General features: G+C 37.0%; 1 protein-coding gene and 2 non-coding genes across 8 annotated transcripts; all 3 read right to left on the reverse strand.

Moving 5' to 3' along the window:
* Positions 1 to 1407: 1407 nt before the first annotated feature.
* trnav-cac (transfer RNA valine (anticodon CAC)) lies at positions 1408 to 1480 on the reverse strand. Its single transcript has one exon. It is a non-coding gene; the product is annotated as a tRNA-Val (tRNA).
* Positions 1481 to 1828: 348 nt separating this feature from the next.
* trnaf-gaa (transfer RNA phenylalanine (anticodon GAA)) lies at positions 1829 to 1901 on the reverse strand. Its single transcript has one exon. It is a non-coding gene; the product is annotated as a tRNA-Phe (tRNA).
* A 4665-nt stretch (positions 1902 to 6566) lies between these two features.
* On the reverse strand, positions 6567 to 23236 carry LOC127414612 (properdin-like). 6 transcript variants are annotated; one of them, XM_051652780.1, is made up of 13 exons: positions 23143 to 23220; positions 22944 to 23017; positions 22714 to 22779; positions 22420 to 22485; positions 22029 to 22173; positions 20869 to 21035; positions 20608 to 20778; positions 20239 to 20433; positions 19886 to 20059; positions 19514 to 19705; positions 19033 to 19144; positions 18680 to 18802; positions 17924 to 18596 (listed from the first exon to the last, which is right to left on the reverse strand). In XM_051652780.1, the coding sequence occupies exons 4-12, from the start codon at positions 22472 to 22474 to the stop codon at positions 18700 to 18702; spliced, it is 1314 nt and encodes a 437-aa protein (XP_051508740.1). In that variant the 5' UTR covers positions 22475 to 22485; positions 22714 to 22779; positions 22944 to 23017; positions 23143 to 23220; the 3' UTR covers positions 17924 to 18596; positions 18680 to 18699. The 6 variants fall into 6 exon arrangements, with proteins under 6 accessions (XP_051508744.1, XP_051508739.1, XP_051508742.1 ...); XM_051652781.1 differs by having other exon boundaries at positions 22714 to 22770; positions 23143 to 23213; XM_051652784.1 differs by lacking the exons at positions 17924 to 18596; positions 18680 to 18802; positions 19033 to 19144; ... (6 more) ...; positions 22420 to 22485; positions 22714 to 22779 and adding exons at positions 6567 to 8024; positions 8108 to 8230; positions 8458 to 8569; ... (6 more) ...; positions 11828 to 11893; positions 12121 to 12177 and having other exon boundaries at positions 22944 to 23236.
* Positions 23237 to 24848: the final 1612 nt, after the last annotated feature.

The raw sequence follows: 24848 nt of genomic DNA on the forward strand, positions 1-24848 counted from the left end.
AGTTAGACACGCCCCCTCTTTTCAAAACACCACTCTTCAAAGATAGCGTTGAGACCCTCACCATAGTACAGAAGTGCGTCTTCTCACGGTTGTCCAACACAAAAATAGCGCCCTCAGCTGACAACTGTCATAAATCTGAATATGGTCTTAAACCTGAATGTTTCGCTTTTACTACTACACTTTGAGAATGTGCCAAATGAATGACAGGCAGACAGTACATCAAAGTCTTCTGATTGGCTGATCTCATAATGTGTCTGTAGCCACAGTCACATTTGTGTTTGCTGTAGATATCTCAGGACACTTATTCAGTGAGAAGGAACATTTTCTGTATCCCATTCCATAAAAATCGCTTACAGCACCTTTAATGTGCTTTGTATTTGATAATATTCTTGGCCACTACATGTCACTAGTCCGTCGTATCGGTGTAAACGTGCCGATTAAAAAAAAGGGGGTTGAAGTGTTGAAAAACGTGTGCGTTTGTTAGCCATCGCAAGCGTTCGTAATCGAGGAGGGAATCCGAGTTTTACCTCGCTAACTGGACGCCTTTTGATTATGTGGTTCTGTGAACAAGCATTTGAAGTAAATATCTGTTTGTCCAAGCTTGGACAAATCGAGAGGTTTAGGCCTAAAGGGAAAACACCTGCTGGTGCGCGAAAAACTTGTTTTTTAATTTTTTGCTGCGTTCTATCAGAGAATATTTTGTTCTGTAACGTTATTTGTTGCTTTTAAGCGTGCTATGGAATTTGATTGTTTAGAAAATAATGTGTTGCTGAAGAAACGTGAAGGTTTTTATTTTGTTATAACGGTGTTATTAATGGTCAGGAAAACTGCGAGTCTTAGAAGCGTTGATGGACTTTTGTAATACCTGATTACTTGATTTAAAAGACTTTAATGCGCAGTGGATAACTTTAAAAGCTAATTTCGACAGCCATTTCGACGTTTTGTTTATTTTGGTAATTTGTTAATTTTGTCATGAAATGCTCGTGTGATATCAGTGACATGAGTGTTTAACAAGCAATTCGGCTATTTAGTTGAGTGACTGTCGTTTGTGTATAATTGTGTTGATTGGTGCCTTCCAGAATGATGTGCTTGTAAATGTGACTCGTATCTCTTTTAAGGTGCACACCTTTGTTAATTAGCCTACCTCTAAAATACATGTAATGTGCTGTTTAAAGATTCAACACAACGATTGTGTTACAAATATGCGCTTTTGACTGTGCAGAAGTCCTGATTAGCACCGTACGGTTGTTGTTTTTAACTAGAGGGCGCTCTTAAATGTACTGGTCAGCGGATTGTACTGGAATGACCAGCTCTCGTGCAGCAGCAGTATTAGTAGAAAGTGGGTTTTGGTGTCTCGCCCCTTTTATCCTGTGTAGTCAAAATAGTTAGGACCGGGAAAAATAAAGTTGTTTCCGCCCGGTTTCGAACCGGGGACCTTTCGCGTGTGAGGCGAACGTGATAACCACTACACTACGGAAACACGTATTATACATCTTATGGTCCGTTTTTGAAAAGCATAGGTCTAGACATATAATGGTGTTTCGTACAATATAGTGATTAAACAAAATTATCGTTATTTTAGAGGTCATATGTATCTGTACGCAGTAGCAATCCCTTTATCAGTAACAAGTAATATTCGTATCTTAAACACCAGCAGTAAACCAGAGAGTACTCATATCTTGTAAATTCTGTAATACGCTTGTGTTCTTCATTGTATGCAAGTAACGGTGTAAGGGGAAATTTTACATTTTAATATTTAAATGGGTTGAATTATGAATTTCGTTGCCATAATATCAGTAGTTATAATTCGTAGAGTGAATGAACAAAATGCCGAAACCCGGGATCGAACCAGGGACCTTTAGATCTTCAGTCTAACGCTCTCCCAACTGAGCTATTTCGGCTGATGAATACCTTTTGGTTGAAATGTGTTTTTTTACAAATGCCGTAATTTGTAGAGAACAGTCAGCCCAAATATGAAATCACAGTTGCATTGATCTAATTTGCATACTTCCATGTCGTTCGAAAACTGTATATCCTTTTTTACTGATCATATCATAAGTAAAACTACTAACTGTTATTATATATATTTAAACACGTACTGGCGGTGTATCATGTGGGTTCCTCTTTTATTAACTGCGGATCAGAAGATTCTATTAAAGACTCCTGGCTATATATATATATATATATATATTTTTTTTTTTTTTTTACAATTTCTAATAGAAGGTATGACTTAATTGCTTTAACCAAATGTTGCAATTGTGGTGGTCATAAAAAAAGAAGAAAAAAACAACAACCATTAGATAGTTTGAGAAAATGTGTATTTAATATACTGGTTATGTCGATTTATTTCTGTTCAAAATTGCTTTACAATAATATGTATTTGTTATGGTATTTGTTTGTTCCAGTTTGTTGTGGTGCAGAAATTCTTCTACAGCAATTTATTATTTTTGCCTTGTGAGTGTTCACCTGCAGAGGGAGATGAAACGTTGCTCAGTTAAAGGAATATTCCCGGGTTCAATACAAGTTAAGCTCATTCGACTGCATTTGTGGTTATGACAATGTTGATTACGACAAATTTTTTTAGACTTGTCCCTCCTTTTCTTACAAAAAATAAAAAACTAAAAAAACTCGAAGTTACAGTGAGGCACAATGGAAGTAAATGGGGTCATTTTTGGAGGGTTTATTTTATAAAAGCACTTGAATTATTCTGTGTACTTGTGTATTATTTGAGCTGTAAAGTTAAATTACGGCATTACGTCGTCATTACAACGAAGTTGTCAAACTGGATATAACTTTACACCGAAAAGCAGCCGCGGGCTGTGCATTTAAAGTCTATGCCTTCAGTGTGATTCATGTCATTAAGAAAACACAGTTTCACAATCAATAAGACGCCATATTCCTATCATACATTACGTGGCAGTCAACTAATAATACCAACTGACATTTTAAAAACATGTCCACGCACTAAAGATAGAACTTGAAAAGACACTTAATGCTCAAGCAAGCCTAATTTTAACTGCAGCATGACTGTTTTGTGAAATGAACGTCTCCCAAACAGATGTAAGGGGGAGGCCACCCACTGGTCCAAGGACGGTATCCAATGGCATGGCTGAAGGTCTCCTGTGTGTTCTGTCTTATCGTGCGTATTAAATAATACTTTGATTATCTGATTTGAGTTCCATGTTTTATTAATCTTATCATTAATTATATTCTTTATTTCATCTGACTCCAATTATGAAAAACCTCGTTGATGTATCTATGCTCTGAATTTAAGTTTTGTATCTTATTATTTTTAGTAATTCTCTCTTCTAGACTGCATTTGTTATTTCAATGTTATTTGGGTCCTGTGCCAGCCAGACGCAGGTCCTTTTACTACAAAACTCATCAGTTTCAGATATTTGTAAGTTTTAGTCTAAGTCCTTACAGGTTCTCAGCTTTATCCGTTTAGTCTTATTTGGTTAAGTTCATATAGATTCTTGACTCACCGTTTAGCCCCAGTCAATTAAGTTCTGTTTTACAGATTCTCGGTCCTACCCTTAGTATTCCCGTTTAATTACATTTACATTTATGCATTTGGCAGACGCCTTTATCCAAAGCGACTTACAGTGCACTTATTACAGGGACAATCCCCCTGGAGCAACCTGGATTTAAAGCGCCTTGCAATGGTGATGGCTGTGGGGATTGAAACTTCTAATTACCAGTTATGTGCTTTAGCCCACTTCGCCGCCACCACCACTCCTAATTCTATTTGGCTAAGTTCTATTATAGATTCTCGGTTTGCCGTTTAGCCTTTTACATACTTAACTAATGGGTTACTTCTGAAGTAGCTTAGTTAAGCCAACTCTGACCATAGATTTGTAGTTAATAAGAAATATACTAGAAAACAGTCCTTTAGAATGAATCATAATGACAATTTATTTTACCAGGTAATAGTAATACATTCAAACAATCCAATTAAAATAATAAATCAAACTCAAATCTATCAGTGAATCAAGCATAATAATATAAATAAAGTTGCATTCTATTCAAACATTTACCAAACATAAGAAATTCAAATTGCAATTACCTGGTAGAGAAAAACTACACACAATGTTTTCTGTGTGGGTCATCTTGCCACAGAGACCCTGAGCTCCTCTGCCACCCTTCCTTAAGTACCAAACGATTCTATTGTTGTTTCAGATGTGTATGTTTGATGTTATTTAGGATTTGGTTTACAATTTAGGGAGTTGTAAGTCGACCTTTGATTGAGTAGGTCGTTTGATGTTTACAAAGAATGCATCTAATCTGCATACAGCATCTGGTCCCTGTGAGAGACTTGTATAGTAGATTTTTATATCAACATGAACTAAAAACATAGAAAAGAACTAACATAGAAAGCCTGGACTTTGTGTGACCCTGGAGAGGGCATATGAGGTTACTAGAAGTGTGGACTTTATGTGACCCAGGAGAGGGCATATGAGGTTACTAAAAGTGCTGATGTTACAAAAAACACTCCGTGTCCTCAGAACAATTGTACTGAGTCATGAGAAAGCTCTGGGAAAGTACAGCAAAGTTAAAAAATTAACACAACCAATAATAAATGAATATTCATGAATTAATGAATTTAAAATGCTATTTTAAAAAAGCCAGGTTCCCAGCATTAAAAAGTAGTCAGAGGCTCTGTTAAATAATGGTGGGAAACAGAATCCATTGGATACAAAAAATATTAAGAGGGCGTTGACATGAGGTAATGCTAGATAACAAACTGTAGAAAAATGGAGGGTTTTGACCTAGATAGTCAGGTCTCAGCTGACATCTCGGGTTTGTTGATTTGGTCAATAAACTCTAACCTTTTGACACCTGGAACTCCTGACTTCGAGAGCTTTCTTACAGAGAGGGGAGAAAAGTCTTCCCCACACTCCACAACACTTGGGAGGGGCATGCCCCAGATAGAATACAGTATTTTACTAAGTTCTTAAATCTTACTTGTGATTTGGCTTTGCTGAAAGGGAATGAGACCGTTTTACCAGTTGCACTGAGACCTCTTGAATGATACCAAACATGTATGATCAAAAAACCTTTTACATTACAGAACAGGAGAAGTCATAACTTAGTTTTTGGTGTCCTTAAAGTGACCTGAGGTGAGAGAGGGAGAGCAGATGTGAGTGTGATTTGTGTTTTATGGACCCTAATCAGTGGGGGGTGTTGTCTCAGGTGGAGATGTTTTCTGTGTTAGAGTTTTATGAGGTTGGTTCTCGCAGAGTTCTTTGACTTTTACCGGAAGTTATGCATACAATTTTGTGCCAGTCTTACACAGACATTCAAAAATCATAATTTTTCATATGAATCTACCAAGGAGGTCTATAATACCTGGAAAAATCTATCTAATAATATTTGCGATTTAAATGTTGCTTGCAATAAATTTCGTTGGTGTGTTTGGCTTCCCATAGTTATGCTGCATTCCATTCAAGTTGGATGTGGGATATTCCTACTTGATATCTCCAACCATAAATGCATTCCATTCCCCGATATTCAGAACTGCAACACTCCCATTAGCTTAGCAGGGGTTTGACTCTCATTAGAGATGTCTCCTAGCAACCCAACTGATAAACAATGTTGCAGCGCTAGCATTTGTGCTTCAGGTGTACGATTATCAAAATAGATTATGTTTTATACACCTGTTTCTGCAGGCGTTTGTTAAACGAGCTTTAATATCACGTAATGTGGAAACGAACTCATTTATCGATATTACTTAATAAAGTGAATGTTTATCACTTACTTTGTATATCTCCCTGAGTGTTGACATGTTTGTGTGACATCATGCCCCTGCATCTCGGAGCTGAGAATTTCTGCACGAGCCTACAAGTTGTAATTCTGACTTAAAGATGCATTCCACTGCACTTTTCCTAGTAGGAAGTTGTAAAATCTGACTTTGAGTTGATTGGAACTCAACACTACTTTTCAAAACTTGATCCGACACTGAATGTTCAAGCAGCCTAATTTACACTTAGAAAACTCCTGATGTTGCTATAACAATGCAAAAAGCACTTACCAATTTACTTGAAGTGAAAATCAGTCCTCCTTTCCTGATTAATAAATTAAGCACTCACACGGTCATGCAGAACATCTCGTGTTTTTAAATCCATAAGGATCTCTTTCTCAACGGCTATACCAGCATTGACAGCTGACTCGTCAGCAAGATCTCGTGCTTTTCGCTCTTGAATTACGTACATCACTTAAAGCATGATTGCGTCACTCAAGGCCAGCTAGAAGGCCTCGACCGGGACATATCCTAAAGACCACACCCACAAAGAACAAATAACTCAATCTGATTGGCTGATGAATCTGACAATCTGACTTTAGTTGCCTATTCATTTGTACTGTACATTCTGAAGGCCTGAGGGGGTGGAGCTCAAACTCACACGCTTCTTCAGGCATTTGATTTGTGAAACAGTTGTCACACTTTGCTTGTAAGCATCAAGGAATAAATTCTGACTGGATAAACTTTTATTTTTTCTCTATTTGTTTGTAGATTAATTAAGAGTGGAAAGTGATTAAAAATACATATGCAAAAAGGTGATTGAGAATGAAAGGATGAAAAATATTTATTTATTTGGCATGTTAGGGCAGCAGAGAAGGCTTTGCTGGCCCTGAGAATTCGCCACTGCAGAAATGGTTTGTAAGCGATTTTTATCACACTAAAATCATGTAAACACGCACATTTTTTACATCTTGTGGTTATACTTTTGAAACTCAGAGTATTTTTAATGTTTAAGGATTGGCCCCATTCACTAATCATTATCATTGTAAGTGTAAATATTCATTTAATAAACTATTCAGCCACTAAAACAGCAGCTGCCACACCAGCTATACATACGTTACAACTTAGCCTAGTTGTGGCATAAATGGGCACTAAGTCACAATTTACACACTACTAAATATTTGAGCATTGCACCATTAAACTTAGGTAGGACGTAACCCGACCAGGCATAACGGATGGAATAAAAAAGCAGACTCATTTTATGACATCAATGAACTCATGTTTTGCGTGACAGGCTTCAATCCTTTCGACATATATGATGATGTTGGCATTTACACTCATTTACATTTACGAGAGAGAGAAAAAAACGTACTTTTAAGCGGCTCTTCAGCATGAAACCGATCTAAAGGTGCAGTTTTCAGGGTGCATCGCCTGGTGTCAAGTTTCAACACATTCAAAATATTTATAGGATATTAAAATGAAAAAATATCTATTTTCCCAGCCTGTTGTATTAGTATTTATTTATCACCCCTTATTTATTTTAGATACAGTTCCTATTTATTGTTATTTACACAGGGCAAATATACTATTTATAAAATGTAGCTACTTTTATTACATATCGTATTTTAATGGGGATATAATTTATTACAGCTGACATTTACGGGTTACAAGGTTTGATCATCAACCATAACAATATCAAACTGAAGTTCACGGCTTTTTAACACTTCTGTGTACAAATTTGAAGGCTTCTTATTGGATCAATACAGGTAAACGTCATATTATGCGACTACGCATTACTTTACGGAGAGCTTACGACCTACTAGCTAAATCTTGCCTTAAGAACAGGTGGTGCAACCAAATTAAGCACTGACTTAGTTACAAACTAACTAGTAGTTACTAAGCCCTTAGTGTAAACTTTACATCCTAACTTATGTGAGAACTTACACACAGCTGGTGCAACCCTACCCAGTTGTTTTTAAACCCCTTATATTCTCCTCTTATACAATTCTGCTACAATGGGTCTCTTAGGGCTAATATTTTATCACATACACTAGATCATATTGCATTATTTTAATACTGTACTTTGGTACTGTAGCAAAGCAGAATTCATAATAAAAGTGCATTAATCAGCATTCCAAAAATATCAATTCATACCATATTACAAAGGCTAATAAAACAGTTCTGTCATAATGTATTTCATAAGACAACAGCTTTGCGTGATGAGGTTCCTCCAGCTGCTGAAGGGGTTATTGAGTATAGCCACTGGTCCTCTTATCTTCAACAGCTGTGGAAATGGTGAATAGGGAATACGTTGTTAAAACCTTTTCCCTTTGAATTCATATACTTCAGATATGAGAATAATATTACCTGAATACTGCAACCTTATCCTAACACTCAGGGACATTTTTACATGCTCTTCTCTGTGTTTCGTTTGGAACATCCTTGCAATCAATAACTGGATTTCCTGAGAAAAACTGGATGTTTTGGACACTTTGGGAGACAACAGAAACAACAGAAAATGTAACTGATTTTCAAACAATGTACAAACTATGCATGTTAGTGGTATTGCAATCTGTGATTTTTGTGTTGCTGTGTGTGTGTGTGTGTATTTGTATGTGTGTGTGTGTGTGTAATATACTAGAGTTCTTTTTGCCCATTTTTAATAGCTACATTTTAAAAGTAATTTTATTTGGGAGCATAATATGTGACTCTCCTACCTGTATGCAGAGATGTCCACAATACACACTCTTTCTCTTGTTTGTTCGGATTTTGACCCACAATTAGGTTTGCAATCACTCCATTTACTCCACTCAGACAAGACGGCATTCACTGATCACAGTGATAGAGAGAAAGAGTCTTATATTAGTTTTTAAAAGCTGACATTACACCTGTGATGGTTTGCATTGCAATATCTAGATTTTGATGGAAATGAAGACCACACCCCATCATCTAATATCAGTATTTAATAAATGCTTGGAGCCTAATGGTGTACAGATTTACACTTAGGCACTTTTGGCTCCAAGCCCTTGCATATACTGTTTGTTTGAAATATGAATGCATTAATCACTCAATTTGTGAAACATTACAACTCCAGATTATATACAATGGAAAAAAGCACAAGTTATGTCATTTTTGACTGAAAGGGAAAAAAGTCCCTTTCTATGCTCCTTGTTCAGGAGGATTTTTCTTTGCACTCACTGTCACAGCCCTCAATATCATAGCAGTTGCCGTGTTGCACAATCTCTCCCTCACAAAAATTTCCCTCGAAATCTCTGCCAGTACAGTCCCTCTCTCTCCTTCGGGTTCCCTCCCTGTTCTTGCAACGGATTGTTCTTTTTGAAGGCGGTTTACATTCACCCCATGGACCCCATTCAGTCCATACCCCATGTGCTGAGAGAGAGAGAGAGAGAGAGAAAACTTGGCACTTTCAGTGTGAAATCTTATTTTTCAAAATGTTAGGATATTAAGCAATCAATTTGCTCAAATGCTTTATCATACATGCATTTTTGTTTAGATCAATCTTTCATTGTGTACTTACTTGGACAGCGGACTGGAACAGTGCAGAGACCAACCTTTTGGTCATCACCTTGGCACTGTTTGCCACCATATTTCGGTTCAGGAGAATCACACATCCTTCTTTGTTTCTGCCGGCCCAGCCCACATGTCACAGAGCAGGCTGTTAATTCTGACCAAGGGCCCCAGTTTCCATCACCTAAGGAAAACATTCATATTTGTGTACTGTCTTTGTTATTGCTATATTTTTAGCAGAGATGTAAAGGTCTGCTTTCTATAGGCTACATAGTTATCAGCCATTGGACAGGCAGGCATTGGGTAGTGTAAAATGTAGTGTTACTTTCAGATAATTGTTTAATTAAAGAAAATACAGTATGTTACGTGCGCAAAAAGGTAGTCCTGTGCAAAGGCGGCTGTCTGTGTCAGAGCCTTCACAGTCTCTGCCACGTGGAACCGTGGATGGACGAGGTTTAGTGCATGTCCTTTTTCTAAGCTCTTTTGGGGGTTGGTGTCCTTCATGAGTACAGGTTCCTCCACAAGGACCCCAGCTTCCCCAATCAGACCACCCACCATGAGCTAGGCATCAAAACAGACCATGTTCTCAATTTTTGGTATCCAAAATCATTTATTTATTTATTTTGTCTTGTCGAAAGCTTTGTAGTTACTGATCATGGATATTGTCATTTAGTCTGCATGAACAGGGCAGTGATTAAATCTAATTGATGATTTCAAAAATAAAGAGAGATAAAAAGCATTCCTTACTTGGACAGACTACTTCAGTTTCGCAATAGGCAGTTTCTTCCGCTTTACCGCTACAGGAGCCCCCACATTGTGGAGGCGGGTTAGAGCATGTTCTTTGCCTTTTTTTAATTCCGTTTTCACATGTGACCGAACATGGCTGCCAATTGTCCCACTCTGTCCAGCCTCCGTCCACTGAATTCACAAATAAATAAAAACATTAGAAACATAACAGAGACCTACTTATGCCTAAATTGTAATATTGAGCTTTGCTGTCCTTTTTACCTGGGCAACATTCCTTTTCCACACATGGTTCAGTTTGAAGACTTCCCAGTTCCTCAGGGTCTGAGCAAGACCCAATTCCGTAACACAAGCGGTGCCTTTGCCTAACTCCCTCTGTGCAAGGCACCGAGCACTTGCCCCAGGAAGACCACTCAGTCCATGCTGCCCGCCTGGAGGTTATCAAATATAAATAAAACTTTCTTAGTGATATTTGAATTATTTTATCTCTGTGATGCTTGGATCAGCTTTTTATGTCTTAAATTATTAATAAATATGGGGCCAGATTGTGGCAGCAGTGCAATGCATAATGTTCACATCAACCATTAAAATGGTGAAAAAATATGATCTCAGTGATTTCGACTGTGGCATGTTTGTTGGTGCCAGACGGGCTGGTTTGAGTATTTCTGTAACTGCTGATCCCCTGGGATTTTCATGCACAACAGTCTCTAGAGTTTACTCAGAATGGTGCCAAAAACAAAAAACATCCAGTGAGCGTCGGTTTTGTGGATGGAAACACCTTGTTGAAGAGAGCGGTCAACAGAGAATGGCCAGACTGGTTGAGCTGACAGAAAGGCTATGGTAACTCAGATAACCACTCTGTACAATTGTAGTGAGCAGAATAGCATCTCAGAATGCACAACACATTGAACCTTGAGGCAGATGGGCTACAACAGCAGGCACTTTATTAGGACCATTGTGTTCCTAATAAAATGCTCAGTGAGTATATTTCCTAATATGGTCACAGTTACTTTGAAATAATTAAGAATAATTAAAATTAGCATATGATAGTATTAATGCATTTAACCCTTTGTTCATGTTTCATGAAGTTAAACATATGCATATACTTTAGTTTCCTTTATAAAATATATCCAGGTCATACTGTAGGTATCTCAGGTTACTTCAAGCTTAAGTGTGTAACCTTTTCAATGTTAAAAGTACCTTCTCCTTTTCCAGCATAATATGCAGAGACAACTATAAGTAAGCCATTCTTAGGTTCGTTTTAGAAGCCTGACAAAGTACATTACTGACTTAACCAGTGGTGTGAGTTTGGTGCAGATATTACTCACATCAGCTTTAACCATGATATATTCCAATGCACAATATATATAAAACGTTAAGTTGAATTAACATTATCACCCCATGTATACATCAATTTAACTTACCTACAGGACTTGCATACTCCATCTGCTGCTATGTAGCCATAGTTGGGGTTCATGCAACATTCATCCTGTTTAACCTCACCCAACAGATCATTACATATTCCAGTGGACAGGGAAAATACTGAGAAACACTGCACTACCTGTGAAACTTCAGAAAGACACAAAACTAATTAAAGAATTAAATATTTATTGAAATAATAGAGAATGACACATTTTTGGTACAGCACAGACAAACTTGTGTATTAGCATTCAACAAAGAAAGGATTGATTCAGTTGTTTCAGAGATTAAATATATTGGATTGTAATATAGTAGTAGGTAAAGGTAAGTTCAGTAGAAGGATGTATAGTATTTATCTAGTTCCAGTGGGCTACATTGTCACTCAAATTTACCAACCTGATTGCTGGACTTGTGTCCCCAGGAGCACAACCACCCACAAGTTCAGATTCATGGTTTGATATCCTAAGATTAAGTGAAAGAAATTAAGTAAACAAAAAAAAAAATGGAAAAAAATCTGACTGGTAAGAATGCAGAATACAGAAGCACTCAAATCGCACACAAATGTGGGTGCAGGTTTTTTGGATAATAGTCTTGATCATCAGGCATTTCATTAAAACGTTTATTATAATATTATTACAAATATTAAGTTCATACATTATGAGTTTAGTATTAGTTTCACTAATACTTACCTTACACGGTTTTCTTCCTCTTCTTATGCTAGTTCCAAGAGACTGACAATGACTGGTCTGCTCAACCTCCCCATACAGTGACTTTCATTTGGAGATAAATTTTTTTTTAACAGTTTATTGTGAAACTTGTTAACCAGCTTCCCTTACAAGAAACATAATTTTGCAAAATTATCATCACTGACCTGTTGTTTTTTAAAAAATAAAACCATTTCAGTTCCACCCTTCAGCATTTCATCACAGCAGTTGCGTAAAGTCCTATAAGTTCAAAACGTTAACGTATTCGGAAGATACACCCAAAAGGTCTCTGCTAATTTCTTTATACGTGTATAACTCACATACATATATTTGTGATTAAAGCCCTATAATACATGAAAATTTAACTCGTCGAAATTCAGAATAAAAACATAACACTTGCGTGATTTGTGCAGATCTGAGTTTTTTCAGGGGTGGTGGGGGAGGAGTCCAGTTTTGCCTCATTTGTTAAACTCCAAATGCAAAGGGGTGCAATCTCCCTGCCCTTGCTGTGTAGATACAGACTCATATTGCAGAAAACAGCTGGTCCAAATTAAAGGGATAGTTCACCCAGAAATGAAAATTCTCTCATCATTTACTCACCCCCATGCCATCCCAGATGTGTATGACTTTCTTTCTTCTGCTGAACACAAACGAAGATCTTAGAAGTATATCTCAGCTCTGTAGGTCCTTTCAATGCAAGTGAATGGTGACTAAGCCTTTGAAGCTCCACAAGACAAAGTCAACATAAAAGTAATCCATAAGACTCCAGTGGTTTAATCAATGTTTTCTGAAGCAATCCAGTTGGTTTTGGGTGAGAACAGACCAAAATAAAACTCATTTTCACTGTACATCTTAGTCTCGAGGCACAATCATGATTTCAAGCTCGATTACACTTCCTAGTGTTTGACATGTGCAGAGTGCTGGATGCCGCTATAGGAAGTGTAATCGAGTTTGAAATCATGATTGCCAAGGAGACTGTTGTCAAGAAAATGTATTTATTAAATATTTCAGTTAATTTGATTATGATTATGCTTTATTCTACCAATAAGAGTAGCGAAAAGCGGGGCACAAACTAAAACTTTTTGGTTTTCTTAAGTTTGTGTAAATGCACTTGGGGTTTAAAGTATTTTTCTTTTTTCACATTATTTTACACAAGTCTGGTACAAATATGTGGTCTTGTTTCCTGAATAGGGTAGAATGAGTACAGTTGTAACACTTTTTGCTTTACTGCACTATTACATAGCAGAATAAACATGCCATTTGTTCACATGAGATACCTTTAATATGACTACTAACAAAATAAAAGCCAAAAAAACCTGCATTCATTGTTCCTATTTTCTACAAGAAGTGTTTGAAGACAAGGAGCCCTTTTGTTACAACTATCCCCATACCAGGTAAACTACCCCGGGACAGCTGTAACACTCATTTGTAAAGTGCTAAATAATGAATTTGTATTGTTCTAATTTGCACACTCTCATGTCGTTCGAAAACTGTATATCCTTTTTTTAATGATCATATCATAAGTAAAACTACTAACTGTTATTATATATATTTAAACACGTACTGGCGGTGTATTATGACATGAAGTTACACTGTATAGTGTCATGTGGGTTCCTCTTTTATCATCAGGCCAGTGGCACAATGAATAACACGTCTAACTGCGGATCAGAAGATTCTATATAAGACTCCTGGCTAGTTCGTTTTATATATATATATATTTAATTTCCTAAAGTTTAACCAGTAGAAGGAATTGCAGACATAATTACATTTTGAAGGAGATGAACCCTCAGAGTGCCAAGCGTTGATATTGATGAAATGTTTCCTTTTCCCCCCTTGTAAGTGTTTTAAGAAGCCACTGATTATAATAAAAAAAAAAAATCTGATTTTTTTTTTTTTTTTTTTTTTTTTACAATTTCTTATAGAAGGTATGATTTAATTGCTTTAACCAAATGTTGCAATTGTGGTGGTCATAAAAAAAGAAGAAAAAACAACAACCATTAAATAGTTTTAGAAAATGTGTATTTAATATACTGGTTATGTCGATTTATTTCTGTTCAAAATTGCTTTACAATAATATGTATTTGTTATGGTATTTGTTTGTTCCAGTTTGTTGTGGTCCAGAAATTCTTCTACAGCAATTTATTATTTTTGCCTTGTGAGTGTTCACCTGCAGAGGGAGATGAAACGTTGCTCAGTTAAAGGAATATTCCCGGGTTCAATACAAGTTAAGCTCATTCGACTGCATTTGTGGTTATGACAATGTTGATTACGACAAATTTTTTTAGACTTGTCCCTCCTTTTCTTACAAAAAAAAGCAAAGAGTCGCGTGGCGCCATGCGAGGGTCGGACGTGTGAACGGTGAGCTCTGCGCACTTTGCTAGTTTTAATACTTTTTATGTCATAAACCGGTGAGATTCGATACACTCTGATTCTTGACTGTTCTAGGAAGACAATATGTCAAATAATTCAAAATCATCGGGCTCTGGAGACATTAAAAGACACTTTCGTGCTCAAGCTGATACCCCTGGCAAGGCCGCAGACCAGGGACTCAATTTGGACAGTGCGGTGAAAGAGAGTCAGCATCAACTGTTGAACATGTAGGCAATGCTGGCGAAGGTCGTTGTTGACTTGGAGGATCTTGCTGTAATACTTCGATCGATCACTGCCATGGAGACGAAATTCACTGAGATGGTTACAAGAGTGTCGGATGTTGAGAAACGGATCGATTATCTGGAGTCATCAGAGAGGGAATTAGCTGCTAATCCTCTAGCGACCAAGATAGACTTGGAGCGTGTTTGGGAAAAGTTAGAAGACCTTGAGAATCATAACCGGTGAAACAACGTCTGAATTGTTGAAATTCCTGAGGACGAGGCAGACAGAGATAGGGATAAATTCCTAGACGGGCTCTCCCGAGTCTGCTCAACATAACAGGCCATAAGCTGAGAGAGACAGGCCCGGATCAATTCTGGTCAAATTTCTGAGATCATCCGATAAAGATCTCATGTTACACGAGGCAAAGAGTGAAGGAAGGCTTTCTTGGAAGAACCGCAACATTTTCTTGTTCCCAGATGTTGCGAATTCGACAAGAGAGAAACGTGATCGATTCAAGGAATGCAAGAAACTTTTACATCAACGGAAGGTCGCTTTTGCACTGATGTTCCCGGCCAAATTATACTAGAATAGATACTAAGGATGGCTGCAAAATATTTACATGCCCACAGCAAGCGATGTCCTTCATAAAGTCAATGGAATGAGTAGGTTATTGTGTGATACTCTCTATGAAGCCGAGTGGGCCTGACTCAATGAACATTCACTTGACTGTCCAAGGAAACTGATCGCCTTCTTTGTTTCTTTTTGTGCTGGTTCCGCCTAGCTGCTGGAGTTTGTTTTGTGGAGGAACACACCTTTGGAACATTTATGTGGATGAATCTACATGTTCTTTGTGCTTATGCCTCCTATTGGCTGGAGTTTGTTTTATAGATTATTTTCTGTTGTGTAATTCTCTCTCACAAAATTTGTATAGAAGCACCGGACTTGAGCAATCCGACGGCAAAGTTGTCACGGGGGCTCTCGTAGTCGTACATGGACTGTCTGAGTTTAGATGGATGGACGCCAGTTACCGCTGTCGTGCACAGGGTTAAGTTCTGTTTGTTTGGTTCTGGGGGAAGTTTGGGGTTTGACTGTTGCACTAATGTCAGAACGTGGTCGTTATAATTTTATTTTTGACACACAATCTATTTGTTCTAATATGTCAAAATGTCAAAGGTTAATATGAGTGAATTGTCTTTCTTCACGTGGAATGTGAATGGGTTGAGGCACCCCACAAAAAGAAGAAAGGTTATTTCTACATAAGAAATATGATATAGTGTTTCTTCAAGAAACACATCTTTCCCCGCAGGAAGCTGAAAAATTTGGGAATATATGGGGTGGACATGTTTTCTTTAGTGCTGGCTCAAGTAAGAACAGGGGAATCGTTACATTGATAAGTAAACATCTACAATTCAAATGTCTCAAACAGATTAAAGATAAATTAGGAAGAGTCATTATTGTTTTAGCAGAAATTCAGGGGCATAGGTTGATTTTGGCTAATATTAACACACCTAACACTGATGATCAGGGCTTTTTTATAGATCTTGAAGGGATTTTGCAAGCCACTGGCACCCCTCATGATATAATATTGGGAGGAGACTTTAATCTTTTGATGGACTCAGTCCTTGATCATAGTGAAGCAAAAGTGTGTAAGCCCCCTAGAGCAACAGTGACACTTCACAGGATGTGTAAAAATCTTGGTCTTACAGATATCCAGGGTTGGGAGGGTTACATTTGAAATGTATTCCACTACAGGTTACAGAATACATGCTGTACAATGTAATTTGTAACATATTCTGTTAGATTACTCAAGGTCAGTAATGTATTCTAAATACTTTGGATTACTTCTCCAGCACTGGTAGATTTTTTCACTTGTTTTGACTATAAAACTCTGCTAGTACAGTAAGACAAAATGCATATTAAAAATACATTCTCTGAAAAACCTAAATATCTTATGCAGTGTTGATTCTAAAACAAGATAAATAAAATTGATCTTGTTTTAAGGATTTTTAGATATTTTTACAGGAAAACAATACAAAAATTATTATCAAGAATATGATTTTTGCCCAAATATCAAAGGTCTTACTAGAAAAAAATAAATTATGATCTAACGTGAATTTTCTTGATAAAAAATATGATCGTGCCTGGTAACATGTGCATGTAAAATGGCAATAAATAGCATTTTAGCTTAGCATAAAGCTGACAATTTACACAAGGTTTATTTCTTCTGCTCCAAACTTCAAACGTACTTCTCTGTCTGCTCGTATGAATGTAACACATCATAAGAAAGTGTTTATGGTGTGTGGAGATGGGGAGGGTGGCAGCTTTCGAGGAGGTGGCAAGTAGAAGGCTGGGTATGGGGAATTGTTTGTTAGGAAATGGGGCAATTATTTAGTGTTTTTGGGGGACTCTCGGGGAGGGGTTGTGGAGAGAGAAGTTTAGTTTATGTATGTTTATTATATATATATATTTTTTTCTTTTTTCCCCTTTGTGTGTGTGTGTGTGTGTGTGTGTGTGTGTGTGTGTGTGTGTGTGTGTGTGTGTGTATTATGATATGTGACCACAGGGGTGTTCGTTGGGGGTCAGGTGATTGGGGAGGGATATTAGTGGGGGTTAAATGTTAAATGTTGATTCGATATGTATGTGTTGTGTTTTTCTCTGTTGTGTATTTCTGAATCAATAAAAAATGTTAATTGGAAAAAAAATAAATCATAAGTTCATGTTAATGTTCATGTTGATTTTGGCTGACGCAGTCACTAGAGAAAAGGGAAAAAGTTTTTTTTGTGTTTTTTTTTTTTAAATACCGGATTAACTGAATACTAGCCAATTATGACAGCGATTGCTGATGATCTAATATTGATGAATGATGATCTACTGTGATGAATTACTGCTCATAGACTTTATGACAATATTACTTCATAACGTTTATATTGTAATATAAAACAGATGATTGTATGAGTGCATGTTTTGTTTCCAGTATGTGTTTGTGTGAGCTGGAAGCACAGACATTTCAAAACAAGAGTCCCCTGTGTATTTTGGGCTTGTTTATAGTTAAAAGTCACACATTATGCACCAAATCTTATTTTTCTTATTATTATTATTGGTATTTTGGTTGCACAATAAACTGCATCTGTGATTTAATAAAAAGCAAAAAAGCAAAAATCAAAGTTACAGTGAGACACAATGGAAGTAAATGGGGTCATTTTTGGAGGGTTTATTTTATAAAAGCACTTACATGAATACTGTGTACTTGTATATTATTTGAGCTGCAAAGTTAAATTACGGCATTACGTCGTCATTACAACGAAGTTGTGAAACTGGATATAACTTTACACAGAAAAGGTTAGTAAGCGATTATGATCACACTAAAATCATGTTAAAGCACATTCTTTACGTCTTGTGGTTATACTTTTGAAACTGCGATGATTTTAATGTTTAAGGATTGGTCCCATTCACTAATCATTATCACTGTAAGTGTAAATATTCATTTAATAAACTATTCAGCCACTAAAACAGCAGCTGCCGCACAGTGTCCTGTTGTTTTTAAACCCCTTATATTCTCCTCTCATCAAGTGGTTGGGGTGTTACACAATTCTGCTACAATGGGTCTCTTAGGGCTAATATTTTATCACATACACTAGATCATATTGCATTATTTTAATACTGTACTTTGGTACTGTAGCAAAGCAGAATTCATAATAAAAGTGCATTAATCAGCATTTCCAAATGAATCAATTCATACCATATTACAAAGGCTAATAAAACAGTTCTGTCATAATGTATTTCATAAGACAACAGCTTTACGTGATGAGGTTCCTCCAGCTGCTGAAGGGGTTATTGAGTATAGCCACTGGTCCTCTTATCTTCAACAGCTGTGGAAATGGTGAATAGGGAATACGTTGTTACAACCTTTTCCCTTTGAATTCATATACTTGAGATATGAGAATAATATTACCTGAATACTGCAACCTTATCCTAACACTCAGGGACATTTTTACATGCTCTTCTTTGTGTTTCGTTTGGAACATCCTTGCAATCAATAACTGGATTTCCTGAGAAAAACTGGATGTTTTGGACACTTTGGGAGACAACAGAAACAACAGAAAATGTAACTGATTTTCAAACAATGTACAAACTATGCATGTTAGTGGTATTGCAATCTGTGATTTTTGTGTTGCTGTGTGTGTGTGTGTGTATTTGTATGTGTGTGTGTGTGTGTGTAATATACTAGAGTTCTTTTTGCCCATTTTTAATAGCTACATTTTAAAAGTAATTTTCATTTGGGAGCATAATATGTGACTCTCCTACCTGTATGCAGAGATGTCCACAATACACACTCTTTCTCTTGTTTGTTCGGATTTTGACCCACAATTAGGTTTGCAATAACTCCATTTACTCCAATCAGACAAGACGGCATTCACTGATCACAGTGATAGAGAGAAAGAGTCTTATATTAGTTTTTAAAAGCTGACATTACACCTGTGATGGTTTGCATTGCAATATCTAGATTTTGATGGAAATGAAGACCACACCCCATCATCTAATATCAGTATTTAATAAATGCTTGGAGCCTAATGGTGTACAGATTTACACTTAGGCACTTTTGGCTCCAAGCCCTTGCATATACTGTTTGTTTGAAATATGAATGCATTAATCACTCAGTTTGTGAAACATTACAACTCTAGATTATATACAATGGAAAAAAGCGCAAGTTATGTCATTTTGGACTGAAAGGGAAAAAAGTCCCTTTCTATGCTCCTTGTTCAGAAGGATTTTTCTTTGCACTCACTGTCACAGCCCTCAATATCATAGCAGTTGCTGTGTTGCACAATCTCTCCATCACAAAAATTTCCCTCGAAATCTCTGCCAGTACAGTCCCTCTCTCTCCTTCGGGTTCCCTCCCTGTTCTTGCAACGGATTGTTCTTTTTGAAGGCGGTTTACATTCACCCCATGGACCCCATTCAGTCCATACCCCATGTGCTAAGAGAGAGAGAGAGAGAGAGAGAGAGAGAGAGAGAGAGAGAGAACTTGGCACTTTCAATGTGAAATGTTATTTTTCAAAATGTTAGGCAATCTGTCAGGATATTAAGCAATCAATTTGCTCAAATGCTTTATCATACATGCATTTTTGTTTAGATCAATCTTTCATTGTGTACTTACTTGGACAGTGGACTGGAACAGTGCAGAGACCAACCTTTTGGTCATCACCTTGGCACTGTTTGCCACCATATTTCGGTTCAGGAGAATCACACGTCCTTCTTTGTTTCTGCCGGCCCACCCCACATGTCACAGAGCAGGCTGTTAATTCTGACCAAGGGCCCCAGTTTCCATCACCTAAGGAAAAACATTCATATTTATGTACTGTCTTTGTTATTGCTATATTTTTAGCAGAGATGTAAAGGTCTGCTTTCTATAGGCTACATAGTTATCAGCCATTGGGCAGGCTGAAATCTGCAAAAAATGTAGTGTTACTTTCACATAATTGTTTTATTAAAGAAAATACAGTATGTTACGTGGGCAAAAAGGTAGTCCTGTGCAAAGGCGGCTGTCTGTGTCAGAGCCTTCACAGTCTCTGCCACGTGGAACCGTGGATGGACGAGGTTTGGTGCATGTCCTTTTTCTAAGCTCTTTTGGGGGTTGGTGTCCTTCATGAGTACAGGTTCCTCCACAAGGACCCCAGCTTCCCCAATCAGACCACCCACCATGAGCTAGGCATCAAAACAGACCATGTTCTCAATTTTTGGTATCCAAAATCATTTATTTATTTATTTTGTCTTGTCGATACAGATAATGGATTTTGTCATTTAGTCTGCATGAACAGGGCAGTGATTAAATCTAATTGATGATTTCAAAAATAGAGAGAGATAAAAAGCATTCCTTACTTGGACAGACTACTTCAGTTTCGCAAGTGGCAGTTTCTTCCGCTTTACCGCTACAGGAGCCCCCACATTCTGGAGGCGGGTTAGAGCATGTTCTTTGCCTTTTTTTAATTCCGTTTTCACATGTGACCGAACATGGCTGCCAATTGTCCCACTCTGTCCAGCCTCCGTCCACTGAAATCACAAATAAATAAAAACATTAGAAACATAACAGAGACCTACTTATGCCTAAATTGTAATATTGAGCTTTGCTGTCCTTTTTACCTGGGCAACATTCCTTTTCCACACATGGTTCAGTTTGAAGACTTCCCAGTTCCTCAGGGTCTGAGCAAGACCCAATTCCGTAACACAAACGGTGCCTTTGCCTAACTCCCTCTGTGCAAGGCACTGAGCACTTGCCCCAGGAAGACCACTCAGTCCATGCTGCCCGCCTGGAGGTTATCAAATATAAATAAAACTTTCTTAGTGATATTTGAATTATTTTATCTCTGTGATGCTTGGATCAGCTTTTTATGTCTTAAATTATTAATAAATATGGGGCCAGATTGTGGCAGCAGTGCAATGCATAATGTTCACATCAACCATTAAAATGGTGAAAAAATATGATCTCAGTGATTTCGACTGTGGCATGTTTGTTGGTGCCAGACGGGCTGGTTTGAGTATTTCTGTAACTGCTGATCCCCTGGGATTTTCATGCACAACAGTCTCTAGAGTTTACTCAGAATGGTGCCAAAAACAAAAAACATCCAGTGAGCGTCGGTTTTGTGGATGGAAACACCTTGTTGAAGAGAGCGGTCAACAGAGAATGGCCAGACTGGTTGAGCTGACAGAAAGGCTATAGTAACTCAGATAACCACTCTGTACAATTGTAGTGAGCAGAATAGCATCTCAGAATGCACAAAACATCGAACCTTGAGGCAGATGGGCTACAACAGCAGGCACTTTATTAGGACCATTGTGTTCCTAATAAAATGCTCAGTGAGTATATTTCCTAATATGGTCACAGTTACTTTGAAATAATTAAGAATAATTAAAATTAGCATATGATAGTATTAATGCATTTAACCCTTTGTTCATGTTTCATGAAGTTAAACATATGCATATACTTTAGTTTCCTTTATAAAATATATCCAGGTCATACTGTAGGTATCTCAGGTTACTTCAAGCTTAAGTGTGTAACCTTTTCAATGTTAAAAGTACCTTCTCCTTTTCCAGCATAATATGCAGAGACAACTATAAGTAAGCCATTCTTAGGTTCGTTTTAGAAGCCTGACAAAGTACATTACTGACTTAACCAGTGGTGTGAGTTTGGTGCAGATATTACTCACATCAGCTTTAACCATGATATATTCCAATGCACAATATATATAAAACGTTAAGTTGAATTAACATTATCACCCCATGTATACATCAATTTAACTTACCTACAGGACTTGCATACTCCATCTGCTGCTATGTAGCCATAGTTGGGGTTCATGCAACATTCATCCTGTTTAACCTCACCCAACAGATCATTACATATTCCAGTGGACAGGGAAAATACTGAGAAACACTGCACTACCTGTGAAACTTCAGAAAGACACAAAACTAATTAAAGAATTAAATATTTATTGAAATAATAGAGAATGACACATTTTTGGTACAGCACAGACAAACTTGTGTATTAGCATTCAACAAAGAAAGGATTGATTCAGTTGTTTCAGAGATTAAATATATTGGATTGTAATATAGTAGTAGGTAAAGGTAAGTTCAGTAGAAGGATGTATAGTATTTATCTAGTTCCAGTGGGCTACATTGTCACTCAAATTTACCAACCTGATTGCTGGACTTGTGTCCCCAGGAGCACAACCACCCACAAGTTCAGATTCATGGTTTGATATCCTAAGATTAAGTGAAAGAAATTAAGTAAACAAAAAAAAAAAATGGAAAAAAATCTGACTGGTAAGAATGCAGAATACAGAAGCACTCAAATCGCACACAAATGTGGGTGCAGGTTTTTTGGATAATAGTCTTGATCATCAGGCATTTCATTAAAACGTTTATTATAATATTATTACAAATATTAAGTTCATACATTATGAGTTTAGTATTAGTTTCACTAATACTTACCTTACACGGTTTTCTTCCTCTTCTTATGCTAGTTCCAAGAGACTGACAATGACTGGTCTGCTCAACCTCCCCACACAGTGATTTAAAAAAAAAAAAAAAAAAGGAAAAAAAGAAAGAAATTGGAGATTAAAAAAACAGGATTTTTTTTTAAACAGGAATTGTTTATTGTGAAACTTGTTAACCAGCTTCCCTTACAAGAAACATAATTTTGCTAAATTATCATCACTGACCTGCTGTTTAAAAAAAAACAAAAAACGTTTCAGTTCCACCCTTCAGCATTTCATCACAGCAGTTGCGTAAAGTCCTATAAGTTCAAAACGTTAACGTATTCGGAAGATACACCCAAAAGGTCTCTGCTAATTTCTTCATACGTGTATAACTCACATACATATATTTGTGATTAAAGCCCTATAATACATGAAAATTTACCTCGTCGAAATTCAGAATAAAAACATAACACTTGCGTGATTTGTGCAGATCTGAGTTTTTTCAGGGGTGGTGGGGGAGGAGTCCAGTTTTGCCTCATTTGTTAAACTCCAAACGCAAAGGGGTGCAATCTCCCTGCCCTTGCTGTGTAGATACAGACTCATATTGCAGAAAACAGCTGGTCCAAATTAAAGGGATAGTTCACCCAGAAATGAAAATTCTCTCATCATTTACTCACCCCCATGCCATCCCAGATGTGTATGACTTTCTTTCTTCTGCTGAACACAAACGAAGATCTTAGAAGTATATCTCAGCTCTGTAGGTCCTTTCAATGCAAGTGAATGGTGACTAAGCCTTTGAAGCTCCAAAAACTCTAGGCACGATCATGATTTCAAGCTCTATTACACTTCCTAGTGCTTGACCCATGCCCAGAGCTAGATACCGCTATAGGAAGTGTAATAGAGATTGAAATCATGATTGCCAAGGAGACTGTTGTCAAAAAAATTTATTTATTAAATATTTCAGTTAATTTGATTATGATTATGCTTTATTCTACCAATAAGAGTAGCGAAAAGCGGGGCACAAACTAAAACGTTTTGGTTTTCTTAAGTTTGTGTAAATGCACTTGGGGTTCAAAGTATTTTTCTTTGTTCGCATTATTTTACACAAGTCTGGTACAAATATGTGGTCTTGTTTCCTGAATAGGGTAGAATGATTACAGTTGTAACACTTTTTGCTTTACTGCACTATTACATAGCAGAATAAACATGCCATTTGTTCACATGAGATACCTTTAATATGACTACTAACAAAATAAAAGCCAAAAAAACTTGCATACATTGTTCCTATTTTCTACAAGTAGTGTTTGAAGACAAGTTGTTACACAATGTTTCATCTGTCCCCCTTTGATTACCTTGCATGTTTGCCTGATTTTCTCCATGACCTTACATCCTCGGATGTCCCAAAATGTATTTCTTGAAGTTAGACAATCAATAATTACAACAAGCAAAGTTTCCTTTCATGGTCATTCAGAAATAATGATTTATTCACAATGAAAATAAGTAAGAAAATGAAGAAAAAAAAAATTACCCCTCAAAACTGATGTTCTCTAATAATTTCTCATCAGTGTGGACTATGTTCTTCAAATTTCCCACACAGAAAGAGGATGCTAATGTGAATTTGCATACAGAAGATTAAAGTTCAAACTTGCATTAGGATAGAAATATTCAGTGTTTCAACTGTCCCTCTGTTCCAACATACTCGCCTTACCCTACAGCAAATACTTTTTAACCATCTACCTGGAAAGAAGTGACGTTAAATGTTACAATGTGCCCCATAGGCAGGCACGTTCTAACAGGTGAGGGTCACATTGTAACATGATCATATTACAGCTTAAAATCCCCCTCTAACAACTGTAACTGATCTATTTAAAACAAATAGAAGATAAACCAAAATATTATGTCAATAAAAGCCATTTATTGTCTTTGTCATATATATAAATAATTTACTATTAATTTTACAACAAAGCCACAACTTTGCCAAAAAGATGCAAGGATTGATGACACAACACACACACACACACACACACACACACATAAAGGGAAATTATGTAAATTACATATCTGACTGCATGGAATTGCGTATATTTTGTTCTAATTGGGGCACTTTGTAAAGCAGATTTTCCCCCAAAATATGCACAGAAAAAAAAT

The sequence above is a fragment of the Myxocyprinus asiaticus genome, chromosome 24 (assembly GCF_019703515.2).
Source record: "Myxocyprinus asiaticus isolate MX2 ecotype Aquarium Trade chromosome 24, UBuf_Myxa_2, whole genome shotgun sequence".
Lineage (NCBI taxonomy): Eukaryota > Metazoa > Chordata > Actinopteri > Cypriniformes > Catostomidae > Myxocyprinus > Myxocyprinus asiaticus.

Excerpts from the sequence above, each read along its gene's own strand:
- LOC127414612 (XM_051652784.1), bottom strand. The coding sequence starts at position 11,882 with ATGAATCTGAACTTGTGGGTGGTTGTGCTCCTGGGGACACAAGTCCAG. Across the intron at positions 8,570-8,938 it reads TGATATTGAGGGCTGTGACA|TGAATGCCGTCTTGTCTGAG; the intron begins GTGAGTGCAAAG and ends CACTGTGATCAG. Across the intron at positions 8,231-8,457 it reads GTGGACATCTCTGCATACAG|TGTCCAAAACATCCAGTTTT; the intron begins GTAGGAGAGTCA and ends TGTCTCCCAAAG.